At 42.1% G+C, this 22,518-nt stretch overlaps 1 protein-coding gene across 7 annotated transcripts in view; it reads right to left on the bottom strand.

The window, feature by feature from the left end:
- The window catches only part of AFF1 (AF4/FMR2 family member 1), a 200,044-nt gene that overhangs the window by 26,369 nt on the left and 151,157 nt on the right, over positions 1-22,518 (bottom strand). For all 7 annotated transcript variants that reach the window (XM_018049701.1, XM_018049705.1, XM_018049702.1 and 4 more), the window contains 4 exons: positions 10,433-10,490; positions 10,267-10,304; positions 7,355-7,511; positions 1,360-2,298 (listed from right to left, as the gene is read on the bottom strand). In XM_018049701.1, the coding sequence (XP_017905190.1) occupies positions 1,360-2,298; positions 7,355-7,511; positions 10,267-10,304; positions 10,433-10,490 (1,192 nt within the window). The remainder of the gene's footprint in view (positions 1-1,359; positions 2,299-7,354; positions 7,512-10,266; positions 10,305-10,432; positions 10,491-22,518) is intronic.

The raw sequence follows: 22,518 nt of genomic DNA, 5'->3' as shown, positions 1-22,518 counted from the left end.
CATTGAGAAATGAAATACATCTCAGTAATTCAGAATAAAAGTTGAAACGACATTGTTCAAAATACTGTATGTCCAAGTAAAGAGGATCTTAAATAACACAGGGGTTACTGTTTCTATTATTATTATGTTTCTTCCTGAAGTGAAGCTTCGAAACACTATGCTAAATGACAGACTACTTCACAATGCACCAAAGAGCCTATATTACTCAAAAAGATGCCCTAACCACTCTGTAATAGCTCTAAAACTTTTTCCCACAATGCCCTGCTTATTATTAAAAGTCATTAACAGAGGTCATAAATTCTTAAATATGGTGGTTTCAAATTAACGAGGTGTTGTGGTGCCATGAGTTAAAATATGGACATAATATCAGTATTAAAAAGATCAAACCACGGGAGTAACATTTAGTGTATATTACTGCTGTCAGTAAATCAGAATTAACATTTCATTTCATATACGGTTTTAATTTCTAAAGGAAAACTTAATGGGCCAGCACCTCCCTGGTGGTACAGAGGATAAGAAGCGGCCTGTCAATGACAAGGAACACAGGTTTGATTCCTGCTCTGGGAAGATTCCACACGTCACGGAGCAGCTAAGCCCATGTGTCACAACTATTGAGCCAAGAGCCTGGGACCTGCAACTGCCAAGCCAGTGCTGCAGAGCCTGCGACCTGCAATGACTGAGCCAGCGCTTCAGAGCCTGGAACCCGCAACCACTGAGCCAGTGCTTCACAGCCTGGAACCTGCAACTGCTGAGCCAGTGCTTTACAGCCTGGAACCTGCAACGACTGAGCCAGCGCTTCAGAGCCTGGGACCTACAACTGCCGAGCCAGTGCTTCAGAGCCTGGGACCTGCAACTGCTGAGCCAGTGCACCTACTGCTCATGTTCTCCGATAAGAGAAGCCACCACAGTGAGAAGCCCCCACACCACAACTAGAGAGTAGACCCCCACTCTCCATAACTAGAGAAAAACCCATGCAGCAACAAAGACCCAGTATATCCAAAAAAACATAAATAAAAATAATAAAAGAGAAAACCTAGTGGGTCAGGTGGTAAATACCAATGTTATCCAAATAGATAAAACACACACCCTTAATGCTATATTATTCTAAAGCAGTATGTCCTTCTCAAAGACTGCCTCATCTTTATTTCAGTGGAAGTAATTTATTAGCACTTATCTACATGAAAGACTAACTGGTACTAGGCACTAAAGCAACATGGAATCCAAAGATTCCCAGCCTCTTCTAAGACAGTTCAGGGTTATGTGAACATCGTCTTCTAAGACAATCGAGCACCAAACACAGCCCTGGTGTGCCGCAGGCACGGTCCACGCTGGAGGGAAGGTGATTTCTCGCACACTCACCTTTCTCTTTTTGGCCAACTTGCTGACGTTTTCTGAGCTTCTCTTCTCAGGATCTGGCTTCTTCCCTGCTGGTGGCTGTTTGTCTTCTGGTTTCTTGGGGCGGCTGCCCTTCCCTGGGGGCTGGGGTATCCAAGACAGGAGGTCGAGCGTGATCTTCACCACCAAGCTTTGTGGTGGCGGAGCGTCCCTGAGCGGGGAGAGCAGCTTGGTGTCTCTCGAAGGCACCGGGGGTTTGTCTTTGCGGCGGTCCTCCTGGACTACCACGGCCAGCCTGCAGCCACTAGTCCTGGCGCCGCCGCCGCCACCGCGGACAGGGCCCTGGCTCTGGGTCAGGGGAACGAGCGCAAAGTGTTCGGGGCTCCGGTCCTCTGCCGCTGCGTCTTTCGGGGGCGCCTTCGGGGGGCCGCTGCGGTGCTTCTTCCGGTCGCTGGGGGTGGGCACCGCCGGCTTGGGCTCCCGGCTGTCTGCGGCGCGGGGCCGCCCTTTCGTCTTCACCTTGGGCTTGTCTTTGGAGGGCTGGTCCTTGGAGGCCGGGGGAGGAAGTCCGGGCTCGCTCTCCACCTGCAGGCAGGCGCGCGCATCTGCAGGCGCATCGGTGTGCCCGGGGGCGGAAGCCTTGATGGGCTTTTTGGGCTGTTTGCTTCCCACGGTTTGCCGCTGGGGGGGCTCCTGCTGGGCAGGGGACTTCTGACAGCTCCTCTTGCCCGAGTGAGGGCCTTCGGAAGGGACCCGGGGGGCTTTGCTGGAGCCTTTGGGGGGAAGCTCTTTGGACTCCGGGCGCTCGTGACCCGCGGTGGCGCTGTCGCCGCCCTTGCCCTTAGTGTCCGGGTGTCGGGCCGGGGGCTCCGTGCTACCCGGGGCCTCGGTGGGCACCGCGGGCTGGCTGACTTTGGTCAGCCAGTTGTCCAGCTGCCATTTGTTGGTTGTCGGAGGCTCGGGCTACAAACATGGAAAAAGAAGACACGGTTAACTGAGCAGTAATGAGTCTGCTCCTCTGGGTAGCCGCCCAGTGCTACAGGGCTGTCCCAGGGAGATGCACTCACTCCAAACCTAACAATCCAGGCCCTTTTGATCCCCCTCTAATCACAGAGTAAATCCTATAACAATTAACTCTTAAAACAATCTTCCCATTGTTCATGCTGCAGGAATTCCAGCTGTAGCAGACATTGACTAATAATAAACCATTAGATACTGACCGGTGCTGACCACTGTCAACTGCTGAGAAATCTGTGTAATAAAGCTTTTGTTTCATTGATAATTACAGTATAATTTAAACAGATTTTTCATTCTGACTTGTGAACTATCCTATCAGGAAATGATAGGAAAGAATGAAGAGCAAAAAGAATCCTTTTATCAAGGATTTTCAGAAGAAGGTCAATGAATAAACTAAGTCTTAGTGGTTATGGATGGGTTTTGTAGTTTATCCCTTTTTTTTTTTGACATACTCATCAATCGAAAATGACTTTCTTCAAAACTTGATTTCATTTCTCAATGTACTTAAAAACACTAATACATGAGAGTTTATCACAGATACACTGTCTTCTGAATTTCAAATTTTTCTTCTGGGTAAAAAGAACTAAATTAATTCACATTAGTCACCCATGAGTTCCCCCTTGAATTCTTTAAAAATCAAACACGAAGCCTCTTGTTACAGGTAGTCTGGTCTGAATGAGCACCTGTTTTTCTAAGAAACACAGGGAGGCCCCAGAACACACAACTGAGAGCAGTGAGATTATACTGATTATCTGTGCAACTCACTAGGAGAATAAACAAAAGTCCCGGGCTTCTCCTGTTTTCCTAACAGCAGATATCGTGCTGAAATCTTTGCTGCTGACTACTGGTACATCACATTCTCTCTCTCCCCAACTGGGCTATTAGATCTCATTAAAGGAATGATAAGGACGTCTTTATCTCCAAATTCTACTTTTATGTCTTGCACACAGTGGTGTACGTGAGATACTTATTTCGGCACTTCTATTGGTATCTTGGGGCTTCCTGGGTAGCTCAAATGGCAAAGAATTGGCCTGCAATGAGGGAGACCTGGGTTTGATCCCTGGGTTAGGAAGATCCCCTAGAGAAGGGAATGGCAACTCATCCAGTATTCTTGCCTGGAGAATTCCATGGACATTGGTATATTACTCTACCTATAAATTTTATGTTCTTTGGGAAAATATTCATGTGTTAGCAGAGTAATTAATGATTACTTTCTTTTTAAAGGGCAGTGTATCACTGGCATGCTGCATGTTTTTCTTCAGATCCATTCTGACAGGTGGTTTGTATGATTAAATTATTTCCACAACACTCCGGGAAGCTAATTGAAAGATATCTCACGCGGAATTTAACTGATTAGATTATGGATAAGGCAATCACTCCAGTAAGTGGATGATATTTTATAGGGAAGACTGCTGCTAACGGTTTTCCCAAGTGGGATATCCCAAACGATTCAACTCAAAAAAAAAAAAAAAAATTTTCAAACATAATATGTCTAAGATATATAGATATAATGAAAAGGCTTTGGGGCCAGGAGAAAATTTTAGGGACTAAACTGGTCAGGTAGCTAGTTTGGGCTTAGTATAATGGTAGTAAAACAGAACGTAGGGGAACTCTAAGGAAAGAGGGCTACAGAATTTTGTTGTTTTCCTGCTTAAGACAATGTATCTTCTTTGTATCTCCCTCCACTTATACCAACTGTATCCCCCATGCTCTCTCATTTGAATTTCAGAGCAAGGAGGGAGGGAAGAAGGAAGAGCTACCCTAACAAAGTCCCACAGGATTTAAAACTGCACTCAACACTCTACCGAGACAGGATGGTTGTTTAGGGTAGAGAAAAGATTCATACCCAGCTTCTACTTGTCAGACACTGTTTCTTGCAAAGACTTGAGGGGGTGCTAGTTCTAACCCCCTAGGAAGGAGACAAATCCTTCAAACTGTTTCTCAGAAAAGGTACAGGGACCCCTCATCTGGGCTATGCTGACAACCTCACCACAGCCACCGATCCTCTTGCTCTCTAGAGGAGTGCTGATGCATGAACCAAAAGGGGAGGTCATTCCTGGTATAAATAACATCTGCTCCCCTCCCCCAACCCCCAAACAGGGCAGTTTAAGATACATTTAGTAGTCCCTAAAGGAATGTCCTGGATACAGAAATAAAACACATTTTCTTCCACTGTGGTCCTAAAAATGGCCAGAAGGGAGGCCGATGGCCCAATTGCAGGGCAGAACTGAGTATGTCCAGACAAGGCGAAAGGGTAGGGGTGATCCTTTTTGCATACTTACTATGACCACGTAAAATGGACAAAATTCCTTTAAGGCTAGGTATTATTTGAGTGCTGAGATGAGGGAAAGTTTTACATAAGGGACTGATGAAAACTAGACAGGATCAAGGTTTGGACTTTTGTTTTTCCTCAGCCTTTCCTCATGCCCCACCCCCAATCTCCTAGGGCTGGATCAACCCAAACACTGCACAGAGGAGGTGCAAAAACATATGAGCCTTTTAATAAACATTTGACTGTATGTCTCTTTACTTCTCACTTCTCAAGATACAAAATCCATTTATTTTAGGATGAATTATCCTGAAAGAAAAGCTCTGAGCTATGCACAATATACATCCACTGTTTTTGTAAAACAACATAGTTGTTGTGAGGGAGTACAACTCCAAGACTTAGAAGGAAAAAATAAAAAAACACAACAGAGAGAAGTGGCATGGTGTTGTAAGAATAAAAGGCTTCCTAGTTAAACGACTATGGGTTTCAATCTTAGTGTTAATACTTCCTTACAGGTGAAAAGAAAACTCCCAACCTTCTAGGGTTCACGGTCATATCACATAATTTATGAAAAAAGTATCAAGAGCTTAGCAGATAATCAACCATGGTAGTTTACTACCAAAGCACTGGATTAGAGAGAATTAGATTAGAAAACTAAGCAGATGCTTGAATAACTGAGAACAGAAGTCATTTTTCTCTGAACTTTACTTAAGCAGTAAAAGGTCGATGCGTCCCATATATACTGAAAAGCTGAGGTTTACATGCTGACTCACTATAAAGCTGAGACCCAAAGTGGCTTTCCCCCAAGTTCACCACCAGCCTGTTGGCACACGTATAACATTTCCTATCTCATAAGATCACTGGACTACTTTGTCAAATGAATTTTAAATGGAGACTTTTAAGAAGCGAACTTCTCAGCATGAAAAATAAAACATAGAGTGAAAAAGTTAAAACTAGCAACTCCGGGCTATTATGGAACTCATGTAGTGCTCAACTAACTCAGTGTTACAATAATGCAGGTATTTATTTTAAAAGGAAAGAAAGGTTGTTAAATAACTTTGGGGAAAATTAAAGGTTTAAAACCTAGACAAAGACAAAAACAGGTCTGAGGAAGCCAAGCCCTTGGTATGTAACCAACAAACCATACTGAAGTCTAAGTTTGCATAGTAACAGAAATGTAAAATATGAGCCTATTTAGGAAAGCAATTTTTAAAAAGTAAAGTAGAATGGGAACATCATTTTCCAGTGAAGAGTCTCTAAATCTATTCTATTCAATAACCTCTTAAGCAGCAAGATACAACCAATGAGTTGGCCGGAAAGTTTGTTCAGATTTTTCCATCAGATGCTACAGAAAAACCCAACCAAACTTTTAAGCCAATCCAATGTTTCATTAATACAAATGCCAGATTAATTTTTTCTTCCGAGTTTCAATTATTCAGCCAAATCTGTGCCATTTCCATTTTATTTGAATCGAATTTTATTATTTAATTGGATTGTCTTGCTTATCACAGTAACCAAACAAGCATGCAGATTTTCCTTCATGAATAAGGTGAGACCTAAAGCAAAGACCTTATGAACAATCACATAGTTTCTCTGTAGAGAATATTCAGTATTTTTCCCCCTGGGGCATAGGAGAATTACTTCAACAGCAACTAGTGTCTCACGAGAGATCAGCCCCCAGAAATACAGAGAGTAGCTTCTAAAATCTGAAAGGCACTTCAAGTGCAACTAATGCTGATCTATGTTTATTCACTCCAAAACTATTTACTGAGCACTTACCCCTATGCCAGACATTAACTCATATCTAACAACAACAGCAAGATGACACTCAGCCCCGTCCTCATCCTCCCTTGCCCTGGGACAGCGCTCTTCAGTCAGGACACTGTCTCCAGACGTATTTGGCTAATGCGCTAATGCAGTGGCCTTGTTTTCCTAACAGCAGAGACAAATACTGAAAACTTCAACACTGTTTTAATCAGCAAGTCTCATTTCCTGGGATTCCTACCTGAAATACACAGAATATTTTTCTCTATACTCGTGGGTCTGGGTCACTAACAATGCCTTCCCCGTGCAAACATTTTTCACTGCTCCACTAAGTTTAGAAGAGACTGGGCAACTCTGTTAATTGTTACTACATTTCTTGCACTCAGCAATCCAATAAATAGCATATATCCTCCAGAAAGATTTAGTGCCTGAGATGTTCAGTCTCCTCTGTTTATCTTTACAATACCTCTGGAGGGTGGTGGATAGGCAACTTGGGGCAGAGGGACCAAGCGAGAGGCTCTGGCAAAACTACTCCGCCATCCATTTAATGCACAGGCTTTTAGTGATTCAAAAATAGAACCTCTGATGGCTTCTTTCTAGTTCACTCTTCCTGCCCTTTGCTAAAACAGGCTGCCTCCTTTTGACTGGATTCATGCATTCCTGAAATTTCAAAACGCTTTCTCATTAATATGAAAATAGCTGCCTACTGAAAACAGAGTCTTCGGTTCTCAAAAGGTAAAAGAAAAGGGGGTGTACACGTTCTCAATGAGTTGCTTTTCAGAACGGCTCTGGCAGCCACAGGGAATGACCCATCCTTTTCAACAGGAGGGAGAAGACCTCGCCCCCCAAGCTCCACCACCAGATGCCCGGTGAGCAAGTAAACACAAACAGGAAAGCGAGGCAGGAAAGCGCCGCCCCCGGGATGGGACGGGGCGGCACCCGGGCTGAGGTCGATGGCGCCCCCGGTACCTCGGGAGCCGGGGCTTCTCGGGGCTCGTTCTCCTCGCTGTCACTGGAGCTGCTCTCGCTCTCCGAGTCCGAGGAGCTGTCGGAGTCGCTGGTGCTCTCCGATTCGGCGCTGCTGGAATGTGCTGAGGCCTCGGCTGCTGGCAGCGCCGGCGGAGCGCTGCGGGGAAGCGACAGAGGCAATCAGAGACCCAGGCGAGGCGGATTCCTTCCCTCTTTACTCACTCCGCTCTTTGCCTGCTCTTCTGCTACTCGAAAGAACATGAGAACCTTGCAGGGACTCCTCCTGTGTAGCGCACGGAACAATGCTCCATGTTATGCGGCAGCCTGGGTGGCAGAGGAGTCTGGGGGAGAATGGATACATGTATATGTATGGCTGGGTCCCTTTGCTGCCCACCTGAAACTATCACAACATTTATTGGCTATATCCCAATACAACATAAAAAGTTTAAAAAAAATTTAAGTTAAAAAATAATATATATTATTTTTATATAATAGAAACTAAGAGAAACTCGCTCAGTCCTGTCGGACTCTTTACAACCACACGGACCATACAATGCATGGAATTCTCCAGGCCAGAATACTGGAGTGGATAGCCTTTCCCTTCTCCAGGGGATCTTCCCAACCCAGGGATCAAACCCAGGTCTCCCGCATTGCCAGCAGATTCTTTACCAGCTGAGTCACAAGGGAAGCCCAAGAATACTGGAGTGGCTAGCCTATCCCTTCTCCAGCGGATCTTCCTGATCCAGAGTGAGCTATCAGGGAAACCTTAACAAAACCTAATGCTCTATCAAAAGAAAAAAAAAAAAACCCCTACTGTGTAGCACATGGGAGTCTGCTCAATGTTATGTGGCAGCCTGGATGGGAGCAGAGTTTGGGGGAGAATGGATACACATACATGAATGGTTGAGTCCCTCTGAGGTCCACCTGAAACTATCACAACTGTTAATCAGCTATACCCCAATACAAAGTAAGTTTTGTTTTGTTTTTTAAAAGATTACCTTGCAGTACTACAATGCATGACCATGATATCCAATTGAGACCAAGGCCTATTCATGGTGGCTCAAAAATCAGTGAAAACCCTTGAAACAGCTCACCAGATAATTGCCTAACAAATGCCTGGGGGATTTTCCTGAAGAACACTGCGAGCTATGTAAACTGCAAGATGCCAGCTGCTCCAGATCAGGCGTTGACAAACCATAGCCTAAGCTGGCTGCCTGCTTTTCTAAATAAAGTTTTATTGGAATACATCCACACCCCTTTATTTTCTGCATCGTCCGGGCCTGCTTCTGTATTACAAAAGCAGAGCTGAAGAGTTGCAGCACAGGCTTTATGGCCTACAAAGCCTAAAACCTTGACTTTCTGACCTTTTAAGTTTGCTGAGGCCCGCAATATAAAACCCAAAGAAGTTGGCTTATGAAAGAACAGCCAATCCATTGAAGTGCCCCTGCATTCTTCATATGAGAACCAACTGCGGAGTAGCCAGAGGCTGCTGAATACAAATGGGGTTCCTTTGGAAAGTGATAATCCACTCACACTTCTTGGGGAGATGAAAAAATGGACTTTCTTTATGAGAGATCATCCCCAAATATCAGCTGAATATCAGAGAGAATAACAACTGTTAAGTTTTCAGAACAGGGCAAAAACTCTAGGCCTCTGAGAAAACACAGTGATCATACTGCTGGACACACAAAGAATGGCAACGCCTATCTTCAAGCCTTGCCCCGGATGGAATTAGCCAAAGCAGTTAATAACTACAATTGTGAAAGCCTCCAAATCTACCCAAAACATTTTCAAAATAACCAACGTATTAAATAACTAAATTAGAATAATGAAAAATTATTAGTAATAAAATCACTAGTTGAGGCGATTTTTAAACAAACACTACATAAAACAGAATTTTCTCATTTCAAATTTGTAGTAGCTAAAAAGCTTAAGCCAGTGAGAGTCAGAAAGAGATACACTTTCAATATTATTCCTGCCTCTAATGTATCCTCCACTTTGCAGGGATTTTTTTTTTTTTTCTCTTTTTTCCCCCTCCTCCACTCCTATTACAAAGTTAGGTTACTTTGCCATATTTTCTAAGTTGTTAGAAGTCACGAAAAATGACTGAACAAAATGAACTATAAATAAGCAGAGTTTATGAATCCTTAAGATCTCACATAATTGAGTGACCTTCCCCCACATTTACAGGAAACTCAGCTGGATGAGAGGTTTTCAGCAGTGAGCTTGTCTCAAAATGGATGACCATCTCTCAAGGGACTAAAACAGCTACAGGGTAACTGAACTCTCTGTCCATGGAGGTCAGGTACTGGCATATTAAATCATTAAATTCAGTATCAGAGGATATGGTAAATAAAGGTAGTTCAGCAATGAAAGCATTACATTTTCTAAAATATGGTTAGCTGTTTACAAAGTGAAAAGAGTACCATTTTCTGTCATACTAGAATGTATTGCAGTTCATTTTTAAAAAGCACCTAAAGCAATTGGAATATTGACACAACTGTGAAGACAGGGACTATGGAAAACAACTTCTAGAAATAATTCAGCTTCAGTTTTGAAAACATAGTAAACCTGTCTCTTTCATAAAAACACTGGGCTCTTCAATATAACTTCTCAAATGCTGGTTACATAATACTGATGAAAGTGATTGAAGCTTATTTCAAAGGCTCCAATTTTAAACATACAAAGCCAACTAAAGATTCAGGTGGACACAGGGACTCTTTCTCTTTCATAAACAACCTGTCCAGGGCTGACTTTAGCTTCCGCAATATTAAACAGGTCCTTTCTTTTACCTGTGATCTTCCATCTCCTCCCATGAAGACGCTATGAAAGTACTGAATAAGGCTAATTTCCCCATTTGGCAGAAAAAAGCAAACATTCTGTACAGATGCGGAGAAATCAGAACACGGTACCTTGGAGGTGCAGGTGCGAAAGGTGGCTTCTCTGAGGTCTAGACATTCATAGTAAGGGGAAGAAGGACAGGAAAAGAACAAAAAAAAAAAAAAAAAAAAAGGGTAAGTGGCTCGGAAATACTGAGGATTCAAGGAGTCTTGGTATTATGGGGTGTACAGAACTTACTTGATCGCTGTCACTGTCCTCCTCACTGTCACTGAGCTGAAGGTCATCTTTGAGCATGCTGGAACAGGCAGGGGCAGAGACATTGCAGAATTTAAAGTAATGTCTAAAAACCTTTTTTCACATATAAACAGAAAAAAATGCTTAATGAAACAAGAGGGGGTGGGACAGGTATAACTTTTCTTTATTCACCAAATGCTTCATTTTCCTGGAAATGTTAAGTTTTACAATTTAAACACAGAAACTTGTTCAATCCAAGCTCCTTATCATTTCAAAGCTGAATGTTTCACACACTCAGAGCATTAAAAGCAGAACTACAAGTTCTACAAGGGGTTTGTTGCCAGCCCTGAGACTTAAGTTCCCAGGTCCACACAAAGAAAACAAACAACAACAAAAACAGTGCCAGACACTTAAAAAGTACTATTATTAATTTAATACTTATGTATTACATTATTTTAATAATACTTATTATTAAATAAGTTATTAAAATATTATTAAAAGTACTATATTAATTTAATAAATACAGAATAAGATGTATGAAGCTTATTGAGGCAACTGTCACCAAACAGCTATGTTACATCTTTGTCCAAAAGACATTATTAACATTGAACTTTTTCACACACACAAACCTCTTCTGTCTGCTTGAACACCAATCAGTGGACAAAGCAGTAGTAATTCAAACAGTACTGTTGCCTAAAAAAACGATTAACCTTACTGCTATCATTCAGGTAGAATTATGAAAGAAACTCAGTTCATGTCCTGAAAGTTATACTAAGACTTATCTCTAGGCATTCAGGTTTATGATGAACCTAAATATTAAAAGCAAACATTTTCCAATCTGTACTTGTTTACTCCTATCTTAGCCCCTTCCCTACCCATCCTCTTCTTTACCTTCTTCCATGGAGATATCCAACATCAAAGGAATAAATCAGTAATTGTTCCCTCCCACTTCCCCCAAATTTACAAGCATCACTATTTGAGGAAATGTTGTAAGTGAAACTGGGGGAAAAAAATAGGGAGTATTAGTGATGTTCCAAAAAGCAAATTATATAGAAGCTACAATCCTTCAGTACTTCTAAAAATACCTCTTCAATATTCTTACCAACAATTTTTATTGCAAACTCATTGTTCAGTCACTAACCTGCCACTGAAGTAAGCAGGCATTATTTTGGGGGGAATCTATGGTAAAAAAAAAATCACTTTATTTTCTAATGAAAGTAAAGGATAAAACTTGGCTCTTTCAAAATGACCCCCTATGTGCAATGTCGTAATTCTGCCAAGGACTTATTTTCACCAACAAATGCACTGAAAAACATCTTGTGATAAGTTTTCAAAAAATGAAAACTGTTAGCCACTTGTAAATGTAGACCTTGCTCAATATTCATCTATGTGTTTTTAGTCGTGTCCGACTCGTTGCAATCCTTCAGACTGTAGCCCACTAGGTTCCTCTGTCCATGGGTTTCTCCAGGCAAGAATATTGAAGTGGGTTGCCATTTCCTCCTCCAGGGGATCTTTCCAACCCAGGGATCGAACCCGAGTCTTCTGCATCTCCTGCCACCTGGGAAGCCCAATATTTACCAAGTAGAAGCTAAAATCCTATTTTAGCAAGGCTAGAAGACAAAGCCTTCAGATGCAGAACTTGGCAGCAGCAATCATAATGATGTACAAGAAAAAGTCACTCAATAGGTTTACTGCTTTAAGAACAGCCTGGCTGGGATATACACAAGCAGAAGATAAAAGATATATCTTTGTGTAAAGCAATTATCCTTCAATAAAAAAAATAAATTAAAAAAAGATATATCTTTGGAAGAAATGTTAGATATAATATAACTAGGGGGGGAAAAAAACCCTGGCAAAGTATATTCAATATAAACCAGCAACAACAAAACCACAGTAAATGGACCTCTTTGTTTCCCACTCATTGGGTTTGTTTTGTATAAAGCTGATTTGCCTTAATTTCCTGAAACATCAATGATCATGTAATCCAACCACACTTCCTGTTGCAAGCAGAGGACTAGCTAAAAACTTTGTTTGCTTAGCTACTGAATGCCGAGCTTCTGTGCATAGATACTCTCAAGTCAGAAAGTATATAAGATACTGTATGTTCAGTAACTCAGAAGGTACTTGTTCTGACTTTTACTCTACTTGCTCTGAGGGAATGAAAAGGGACTGTAAAAATGCTCCTAGATCCTTCTCCACTTCCGAGTATTAGGTAGGCAGATGAGAACAAAACAGGCCTGCAGGTTATTCAAGACCGAAAGGGCTGACCGATAGTGACCTGTGAAAGAGACCGCTAAAGATATCTCCAAGGAAGCATTAACTCAAAAAGAAAAACAAAAGAGAGAGAGAGAGAAGAAACCAATAAGGTCAAACAAAACCAAACACTTATGTAGGATGTACTAAGGATTTACACGTGGTATTAGGTTGGCCAAGAAGTTCCTTTGGGTTGTCCATGCCATCTTACAGGAAAGCATGAATCAACTTAATGGCCAATCCAACATTTCACTTGATCGAAATTCATGGGCATCATTTATTTGACACAAGAGTCAGCAGACATAGTGTATGTCTTGCAACTCAGCCAACAGTAGCCACAGAATCTTCCAGAAACCAAGGTTTATTCTATCATTAGCAATGGTTAGCTCAATATAAATCAGTAGTTGGGAAAGAAATATTTTCTCATGTTTCGGATAACAAACATGTATTGTATCTCTAAAAAGAAAAAAGGTTACTTAAAAAACATGACCAAGTTTTGTTAATGAAGAAAATTAAACATCAATGCCATTATAATTTTTTTAAAACAGAATCTATATAGTTGGGAAAAAATGTAACTTGAAGACAGGTAGAGGTGTTATGCTTAAAGGGATCAGTTGCTAAACTCCCCTACTTGTGCCGCAACTATCTGAATTTGAGGCCATGCATATCACTAAATTACCATACCAATTATGCTTTAGGATCTTCATATAAGATAGATTAATGGCACCCCACTCTAGTACTCTTGCCTGGAAAATCCCATGGATGGAGGAGCCTGATGGGCTGCAGTTCATGGGGTCGCTAAGAGTCAGACACGACTGAGCCACTTCACTTTCACTTTTCACTTTCATGTACTGGAGGAAATGGCAACCCACTAAAGTCTTCTTGCCTGGAGAATCCCAGGGACGGGGGAGCCTGGTGGGTTGCACAGAGTCGGACACGACTGAAGCGACTTAGCAGCAGCAGCAGCAGCATGCTATTCTTCATATACTACACTCTATTGATATATGCAATAGACTGGTCTTTTAATGTCAAGATGAAAAATTACAGCACATTTGGGTGAGCACCTCTGCACCGACTAAACGAGACGCAAACCTCCTAGATCTAGTCTCCTTCATACTAATAAAACCTAAGTTAAGAAACATAAGACCCAAGGGCCAGACTGAACTGTAAGTTTTTCTGAGGTAGGTTCAAGTCATTTTTGCCTTCATATTTTATCTAGAACTTGGCAGGCAGCCTAAGAAACTGGTTGAATAAACAGCATCCCTTTTGCTGATTAAGTAACAGTACCACATAGCTGTGCCCTTTCTGTGATCTGAACTTGCACTGATTTTATGCACAACCCCATGGGCTGGCTCTGATCACCCCCTCACATCCTAAGGGATGAAGAAACAGCTCAGAATAGCCGCCTAACTTGCCTAAAATCATGAAGTTGGTTATATGCTGGAGCTGGCATGCAAAAGCCGTTTCATTGGATACCATCTCCTAGCTCTGGCCAACATAGGACAGTGGTTAAAAAACCTAACTGAGAGCATGAACACTAAGTGCCAGAAGCCACTGAGAGAAAGACTCTGGTTTAAAAGAAAGTAAGAACTATACTGCTGGAATAAAATGAATACCCTATTCTCCTCCTGCCTTCAATCCTTTCCAGCATCAGGGTCTTTTCAAATGAGTCAGTTCTTTGCATCAGGTGGCCAAAGTATGGGAGTTTCAGCTTCAGCATCAGTCCTTTCAATGAATATTCAGGACTGATTTCCTTTAGGATGGACTAGTTTACATACTATTTAAACTGATCAAGTAACGAATTTCATTTCCAAACTCTAAGGGGAAAAAAAATTTATTTCAAAGCATAGGGAACCATATGGCCAGGCCTGGCACTGTTCAAAAGAAAGCAAATGCTCAGGTAAAGCGACTCTTTGAACTACCATGTAGGTTTAACCACATTTTACATGATCGGTTAAGTAAACTTCTTACTGAAGGGTTACAAACAATCCTCAAACCCCTTTGAAACAAATGCATTCTTCAGACAGCTGTTCTGCAAAGCTGAAAGAGCTGCATACAGGTTCCAGCAGGCATGCTTCAGCAGCTCAGAGCCTGATGGTACTGTGTGAAGACACACCAGACAAGCCTTTATTCTCTTACTATCCCTTAGTACTAGGCTTACCCAAAGCTTCAACTGCCAATATGCTGTAACATCTTAATTCAGAACCCCAAACTCTTTCAATACACTGATTTCTTAGCTTAACATTTCCTATGATCGGGCCATACCTTTGATTTGGAAAAGAGCAAGTGGAGGCAAGCTCAAAGTAGTTGCTTGCGATTAATGTCACCACCCTGGCATTAGGTGTGCCCATAATGCAAATGAAGTGATATGTACTTTTCAAAAACCACTAATGAGCATGTGAGAACGTGTAAACCTGCACAATTCTCATATTTCCCAAATGTTTAAATTACATCAGGATTTGATTTCTTTTTTGGAAGGGCAGAAATAAGGACTGCAAATGCTTTGTGCAGGAGGTGATGGGAGGTGACAAGTTATTTAGAGGGCTCCACATACCATAAAGTTTTAAAAATGAAAAAGCGGAGCCCCTAAGACACTGCGACACAACATAAAACTGGAGACTGTCCAAATGGTGACGGTAATTGGCAGAATTCAAGTTTAGGAGAGACCGTCTATGGGAGATGGTGGGCTAATAGGGCAGAGGGAAAAGTGACTGGATACATGATTCACTACAGTATGTGACCTTAAGGTTAATAAGGCAAAAAAAAAAAAAAAAAAGGCAAGCTAGAGGTGTGAAAGATTATTTAAACTCCATGGATGAAGTGAAGATTTTCTGAAGTCAAACAAGGACATGAGAAAAATCACAAGAGTATAAATGAGGGAAAAGCTGAAGTCTGTGTGTGTTAAAAGCTCCATCATGTCCAGTTCTTTGTGACCCTATGGACCATAGCCAGATATGTTCTTTCATCCATAGGATTCTCCAGGCAAGAATACTGGAGTGGATAGCCATTCCCAACCCAGGGATCAAACCCAGGTCTGCACTGCAAGCAGATTCTTTACCGTCTGAGCCACCAGGGAAGCCCACTGAAGTTAATAAATAAGATTAAGTCATTAAGTATGATAAATAAGATACTAGTACAAGATGACATTCTAGACAACTGGAAACAAAATCTAGAAAAATGATTACTGAAAATGATATTCTATTAAATGTTGCTTATAGGTATTTAATCAAGTTTATGTGCAATGTTTTCTCCTTCTTTATTTATTCTGAGTATTTACTATGTGCCAGGCCCTGCTCTGGACTTCAGGGATACAACTCTAAGCAGACAGAAATCCCCGTCTTGTGCACTCAGAGCCCAGGGAAGGCAGGTAAGTAACCAAACTACATTCTTTCTCAATGTGTAACAAGCCTGCAGAGGGGAGAAAAGCATAAGAGAAAAAGATGGCTATAGGCTGTTGTCCTACATCAGGTTAGTTAGGGAAGACTGGACAGATGAAGGGATGACATCCAAGGAGGGGACTGAGAGGAGAAGGGAACACAGTGCAAGAAATGGGGGAGGGTGATTAGGGCGCAGGAGGAAGGCCAGTGTGGCCAGAGTGGAAGTGTGTGTGTGTGTATTCGGGGTGTTGGGGAGCATAAAGAAGGAGGTGAAGAGGTAGGCTATAGGTCTCAGAGGCCTCTGCAGGGTGGCTGAGTGGGCAAACTCTGGGGTCACTTACTCAAGCAAATTAGCAATATGATTAAAAATAAGACTTAAATAGACCCTAAGGACACCCTAGAAGCCATGTCTTCCATATGCAAATAATTATTTCAAAGTAGTCACTTTCACTAGACCCTAGATAGCATATTAAAAAGCAGAGACATTACTTTGCCAACAAAGGACCATCTAGTCAAAGCTATGGTTTTTTCAGTAGTCATGTGTGGATGTTCGAGTTGGACTATAAAGAAAGCTGAGCGCTGAAGAATTGATGCTTTTGGACAGAGGATGAGGTGGTTGGATGGCATCACTTACTCGATGAACATGAGTTTTGAGCAAGCTCTGGGAGTTGGTGATGGACAGGGAAGCCTGGTGTGCTGTAGTCCAGGTGGTTGCAAAGTCAGACACGACTGAGCGACTAAACTGAACTGAGTCACTTCCAATAAGAATTGTTGCTGCTCAGTCACTCAGTCATGTTTGACTCTTTGCAACTCCATGGACTGCAGCATACCTGGCTCCTCTGTCCTCCGTTCTCTTCCAGAGTTTGCTCAAACTCATGTCCATTGAGTCAATGATGCTATCTAGCAATCTCATCCTCTGCTGGCCCCTTCTCCTTCTGCCATCAATCTTACCCAGCATCAGGGTCTTTTCCAATGAGTCAGCTCTTTGCATCACATGGCCAAAGTATACTGGAGCTTCAGCATCATCCCTTCAGTGAACATTCAGGGTTGATTTCCTTGGTTTTCAAATGCCTTCAGAGCCTGCAGCCCATCAAGCCCCTTTTAAGGTGGCAAGTATTATCTGCCTCCCTCTCACCATTCAGGTTCCAGATCAAATGCCACCTTCTCTGAGAGACTTTCCTTAGCCTCCCAGAAGTATCAACACCACCACCACCCCAAATGCCTCCTCAAGACTGTCCCTATCACATCACCTAGTTTGTATTCTATGCCACCTGCATAGACATGGAAGACAAGGACTTTATCTTGTTGGCTACTGTTTCCCCAAGCACCAGCCACACAGAATGTGTTTAAGATTTAAGTACTGAATGGATGAATGGAGGCAACTTTTGGAAGCACCTCCAAATTGCCTGGCATCAAGCCCAGAGAATAATATTTATATGATTAGGGTCAAAGCATGTTAGAGAATGAGAATGATTTTTCTTATGCAGAACATAAACAAACTCATTTATGTAATACCTACTGTACAACAGGCACTTGATAAACTTATTCTTCTTGTCCATTTTATTTGACCTTTGGTCTAAGACCAAGTATATATTATCCTAAAGGGGTACTCCCAGAATAGTTCAAGCCATCATTTGGGAAATATATATAGATCCAAGGGGAATACTTTGGAGAAGACGACTGTCCAGCACTTTAGGAGTATTTTTTATAATTACTTAAAATATGCTCTGGACTTCCCTGGAGGTCCAGTGGTTAAGAATCCATCTGCCAAATCAGGGGACACAGGTTCAATAACTGGTCCGAGAGACGTCCACATGCCTTGGGGCAACTACTGGCCCACATGCCGCAACTCCAGAAGCCCGTGTGCCTGGAGCCTGCGTGCTGAGACAAGAGACGTCATCGCAATGAGAAGCCTAAGCATTATAACTAGAGAAAGCCCACATGCAGCAATGAAGACCCAGCACCGCCAAAAAGTTAATATAAAAATATATATAGGCTCCACTTCATAGCTTCACCAGAAAATCCCTTCAATATTATGCAAGTCCCTAGCATAAATTTGTATACAATGTTAAGTTAAATGTTGTCCTGCAAGAGATCCTAGAATATGGTCTACTAAAGCCAGAAATCCAAGAATTAAATTGACTATTCCAAAAGACTGTAATTCTACCGTGAAAGGAGGTGCTTCTGCATTTGGGAATTTTACCATTTTCCAAATATTGGTTTATGTGCTGCGGTAACTATAATTCTGAAATAAGCAAATTTTTCAAACACTGTTCAGAATGACCATTTGTTTGCTTTCACTCAAGCATGGAAATTTTTCAGTACCCAGTATTATAATTTCTGACATCTCCATAGCATGGCTAATAGTAACTCATTAAAAAAAAAAAAAGCTATATTCCTTATTCTCTTTCATTTAATACCTCTACTTTTTTTCTCTTGAGAAACAGAACATTTTCTTCTATATCTACGTCACTAAAATAATTATGAATACCAGTAACTTTGGATTCACAATTACTTATTCAGTTGGGAATAAAAGCAAAGTGCATCTTCTTCCAGCAATGCCAGATATTTGAGAACCAAGAATTATGATTAGTAATGAAAAGCTCTTTATTTACATTCTGAGAAGCTGAAGGTTTACTGTAGATGTACAAATGTATCACTGACCAGCACAAATAAATGTTCCTTGTTTACAAAAGAGCTGAAGAACTGTGAATAAGGGACAGGGGTATACTCTCAAGGACAAATAATTTATAAGTTCAGCCCCTTAGGGTAACTTCTACTGTTAATACTTCTTCCAAACATTTATCAGCAAATAGCCCTTTAAGTCAGAGCTGTCAAGTGATATAAAGATCTCAGGTGAGACACGTTCATAAAACACAACCTTTTTTGTTAATTGAAGTTCAGCTGACTTATAATGTTGTGTTAATTTGTGACTTTATGGATAGCAGCATGCCAGGCTCCTCCGTCCACGGAATTCTCCAGGCCAGAATACTGGGATAGGTTGCCATTCCCTTCTCCAGGGGATCTTCGAAACCCAGGGATTGAACCCTGAGTCTCCTGCATTGGCAGATGGATACTTTACCATCTGAGCCACCAGTGAAGCCTGATCGAACTTCCGGGACAATCCTAACCCCAGTCTTTAGGTTCAAATGCTTGCCCTCATGTGGAAAGAAATGTTCCAAGTAAGCAATAAAAATTTCAAATTGCTGGGCTTCCCTGGTGACTCAGTGGTAAAGAATTTACCTGCCAATGCAGGAGACATGGGTCTGATCGCTGGATCCAGGAAGATTCCACATGCTGTGCAGCAATAAAGACCCAGCACAGTTGTAAATAAATAAATTAAAAAAAATTTTTTCAAATTGCTGTAATTGCTCATTTCTCTAACTGATGATTTCTGAAGCAAAAACAAGCAGAAAGGAGGGCACCATCTAGTTAGGACTTGGCAATGTGGGGGGAGGTAGCAGGTGGGAAGGAGAAGCAAGTCGGTCACAACAATGCCCATCAACTGCTGTATAGTTTCTAAAACATTAGCATGTTATCCCTTTTGAAAGGCTGGCGAAAGCACTGATATTAGGAAACTGTCTGAATGTACTAACCACAATCACACACCTGAAGGAAATAATGTTGCTGTTGTCAGTAAGTGATAGTCAACTCTGCGACCCCATGGACTGTAGCCCACCAGGCTCCTCCGTCCATGGGATTCTCCAGGCAAGAATACTGGAGTGGGTTGCCATGCCCTCCTCCACGGGATCTTCCCGTCCCAGGGACTGAACCCATCTCTCCTGCTTGGCAGGCAGATTCTTTATCACTGAGCCACCTGGGAAGCCCAAAGGGCAAAGCAGCAGAAAAAGGAAATACTTTGTACTGGGCCCTGAGAACTCAACAGACCTAAGTCTTGGAAAGGGAGAGAATTCCAAAGCTAGGAGCCCTTAAATCAACATCCCCTCCCCTAAACTTGGGGGCAAATAGCATTGGATTCCTAGCTAATTCCTTCCTTGTGTTATGTGGTACAACAAACTCATCACTTGACAGCTAACTAGAGTTTCACCTACAGAGATTAAACGTAACGGATTCAAGACATTTCTTTCACACCTACATTCTTCTACCACCTGGCTACTGCCCACCCGCGCCCAAGTCTGGACAGATGTTAAAAGTTAACACAGACCCTCCACAGCTTATTCTCCAGTGCCAGGTCTTTTCTCGCTTCTATAAGCACCACTCCACTTTTGTAAGGAGTCCCGAGTACTACGAACTCTGAAAGAAAAAGTATTAAGACCTAGATTGATTTTTAAAACCAAAGTACACATGACCCTGAAATTAACATCTTCTTTCCTGACATCCAAAGTGCATTAGACGGTCTCCCTGCCAGGCTCTGTGTCACTCAGACAGTTTAACTGCTTGTCAAGAACCCTCAGGCTGACCCAAGATCAAACGAACCTGTGAGCGCTAAGAGATCTACCATACTAACTCTGAAACAACACTGGCACTCGACAGAATTAACTGGGACTCTGCTGTCATCCAATCTCCATAAAAGTGATTCTCTTCCCCATAGGGACATTTCATTTTGGTGCTAATCAATACTGCCAACCCCCTGGGCATACAACCCACCGTATTCATCCAGCCTCAAGATTTCTCTCTCCGACATCACTCTTGTCCTCTCTGCCTGCACCAGGCCCTGCTTTCCTCCCTTCTCCAAATCTATTAGGATCAAAACAAATGTTCTTCTCTAGGTTAATTTTATACATGGCAAAGCAATAGTTTTTATCCAGAAAACACTACAGGGACTTCCCCACTGGTCCAGTGGTTAGGAATCCGCCTGCCAATGCAGGGGACACAGGTTCGATCCCTGGTCCGGGAAGATTCCACATGCCACGGGGCAGCTAAGCCGGCGCACCACAACATTTGAGGCCGAGTGCCGTAGAGAAGCAGTAAGAGAAGCCACGGCAGCGAGAAGCCCAGGCACCACAACTAGAGAGTAGTCCCTGCTCGCTGCAACTAGAGAAAGCCCTTGCACAGCTACAAAGAGCCAGCATAGCCAAAAAATAAATACACGTATAAATTATTTTAAAATGTTCAAATTAAAAAATAAAACACTACACGTGTCACAGGATATGAGCATATCTGTGATAAACTTGCAGGAACCTCTGATTTCTGTGGTTTAACTCACTTCATCAGGAAAGAAACCCCAAGTAGCAAAATGGTCACAGAAAATGCTCTGAGTCCCTACGAATGACCTCAGTCTGAAAGCTGATGGAAAACGGAGTGGGCAGGGGCAGCTCGGACCAGGTCAGATCCAGGGGCCTTTCTCCCTCTACACACCAGCCCAGGACACAGCCCCTTCCTTCCTTAGGTGCAGCTGCCCCCACTCGCTCTGCTGCTCAGGGAGCTCCTTGTCTCTGTTCTTATTGCCAGGTTCTTGAAGGGCTGCAAGCACTTCAACTTGCCTTCCCTCGCTGCCCCCAGTAAAGACATTAGCTGGGTCCTCTTATGGTCTATGTGGCTTTACTACCAACCATCACACCAAGAGCACAAGGTGTACAACCTGAGGGAAGTCACAAAGCATCCACAGGGTTATTGCAAGTGTGGTCCCTGGAGGTGTCCTGTCAATCCTTCACCAGCCACCAACTGGCTTAACCAACCACCTGCACCTCTAAATGCAATCTAAGGCAGTGGTTCTTGATCTTCAGAACACAGGAGTAAGAAAACCTTTTTTTTTTTTTTTTTTTTTTTTTTAAGCAAAAAGAAAGGGAAAAAGAAAAGGCAAAAACAACAACAAAAGGCAAAGAATAACTAACATAGGGTTAATTTTTTTTTCTAGTAAAGGAAAATAGAGCAAAAATTAATCAACAGATTTTTATTATACACCCAAATCCAACCTGGAAACTATAATAAATTTAGCTTTTCAACAACAACAACAAAATTTTTTTTTCCTTACTTTACCATCAAGAAGTGAAAGTAACTACATCGAGGACCTGGCTCTGGAAATACTTATTTTACCCAGTCTCATATTCAGTCATGGTGAAGAGAGAAAACAATCTCTTTGCCTCAACTATATAGTTTCCAAAATATTCAATCCAGCACAGCACCGCCTTCCAAAAATGCATGGACAAATACTAGGCCTTAAAATGAGAAGAAAGTTGAAGTCCTCGGAGACAAGCAATGCTGTTAGTTAACTGATCAAATATCTGAGGCGAGAAAGATCTCCTCACTCACTAGCTGAACCACTGCTAGTCATGGAAAGAATTATTAGTTCAATACCACCAAGAAATGACAAATTAGGTCAAAACGCTGGTTTAAAAATCTCTACTATGTAGTTTCAACTGTTTCAAAAACCCCAAACATATCTGGACTTACTTGGCCTTAATAAAGAACAGCTGGGCAGCAAGACATTCTTTAGTAGTTAAAACGAGGCCAAAAAAGTGGCATTAAGTCTGAAACTGTGTACATCCCCCCCACAAT

This window comes from Capra hircus, chromosome 6 (assembly GCF_001704415.2).
Source record: "Capra hircus breed San Clemente chromosome 6, ASM170441v1, whole genome shotgun sequence".
Taxonomy (NCBI): Eukaryota; Metazoa; Chordata; class Mammalia; order Artiodactyla; family Bovidae; genus Capra; species Capra hircus.
Note: the sequence above shows the minus strand (reverse complement) of the source record. Positions and strands in the feature narration are given on the sequence as shown.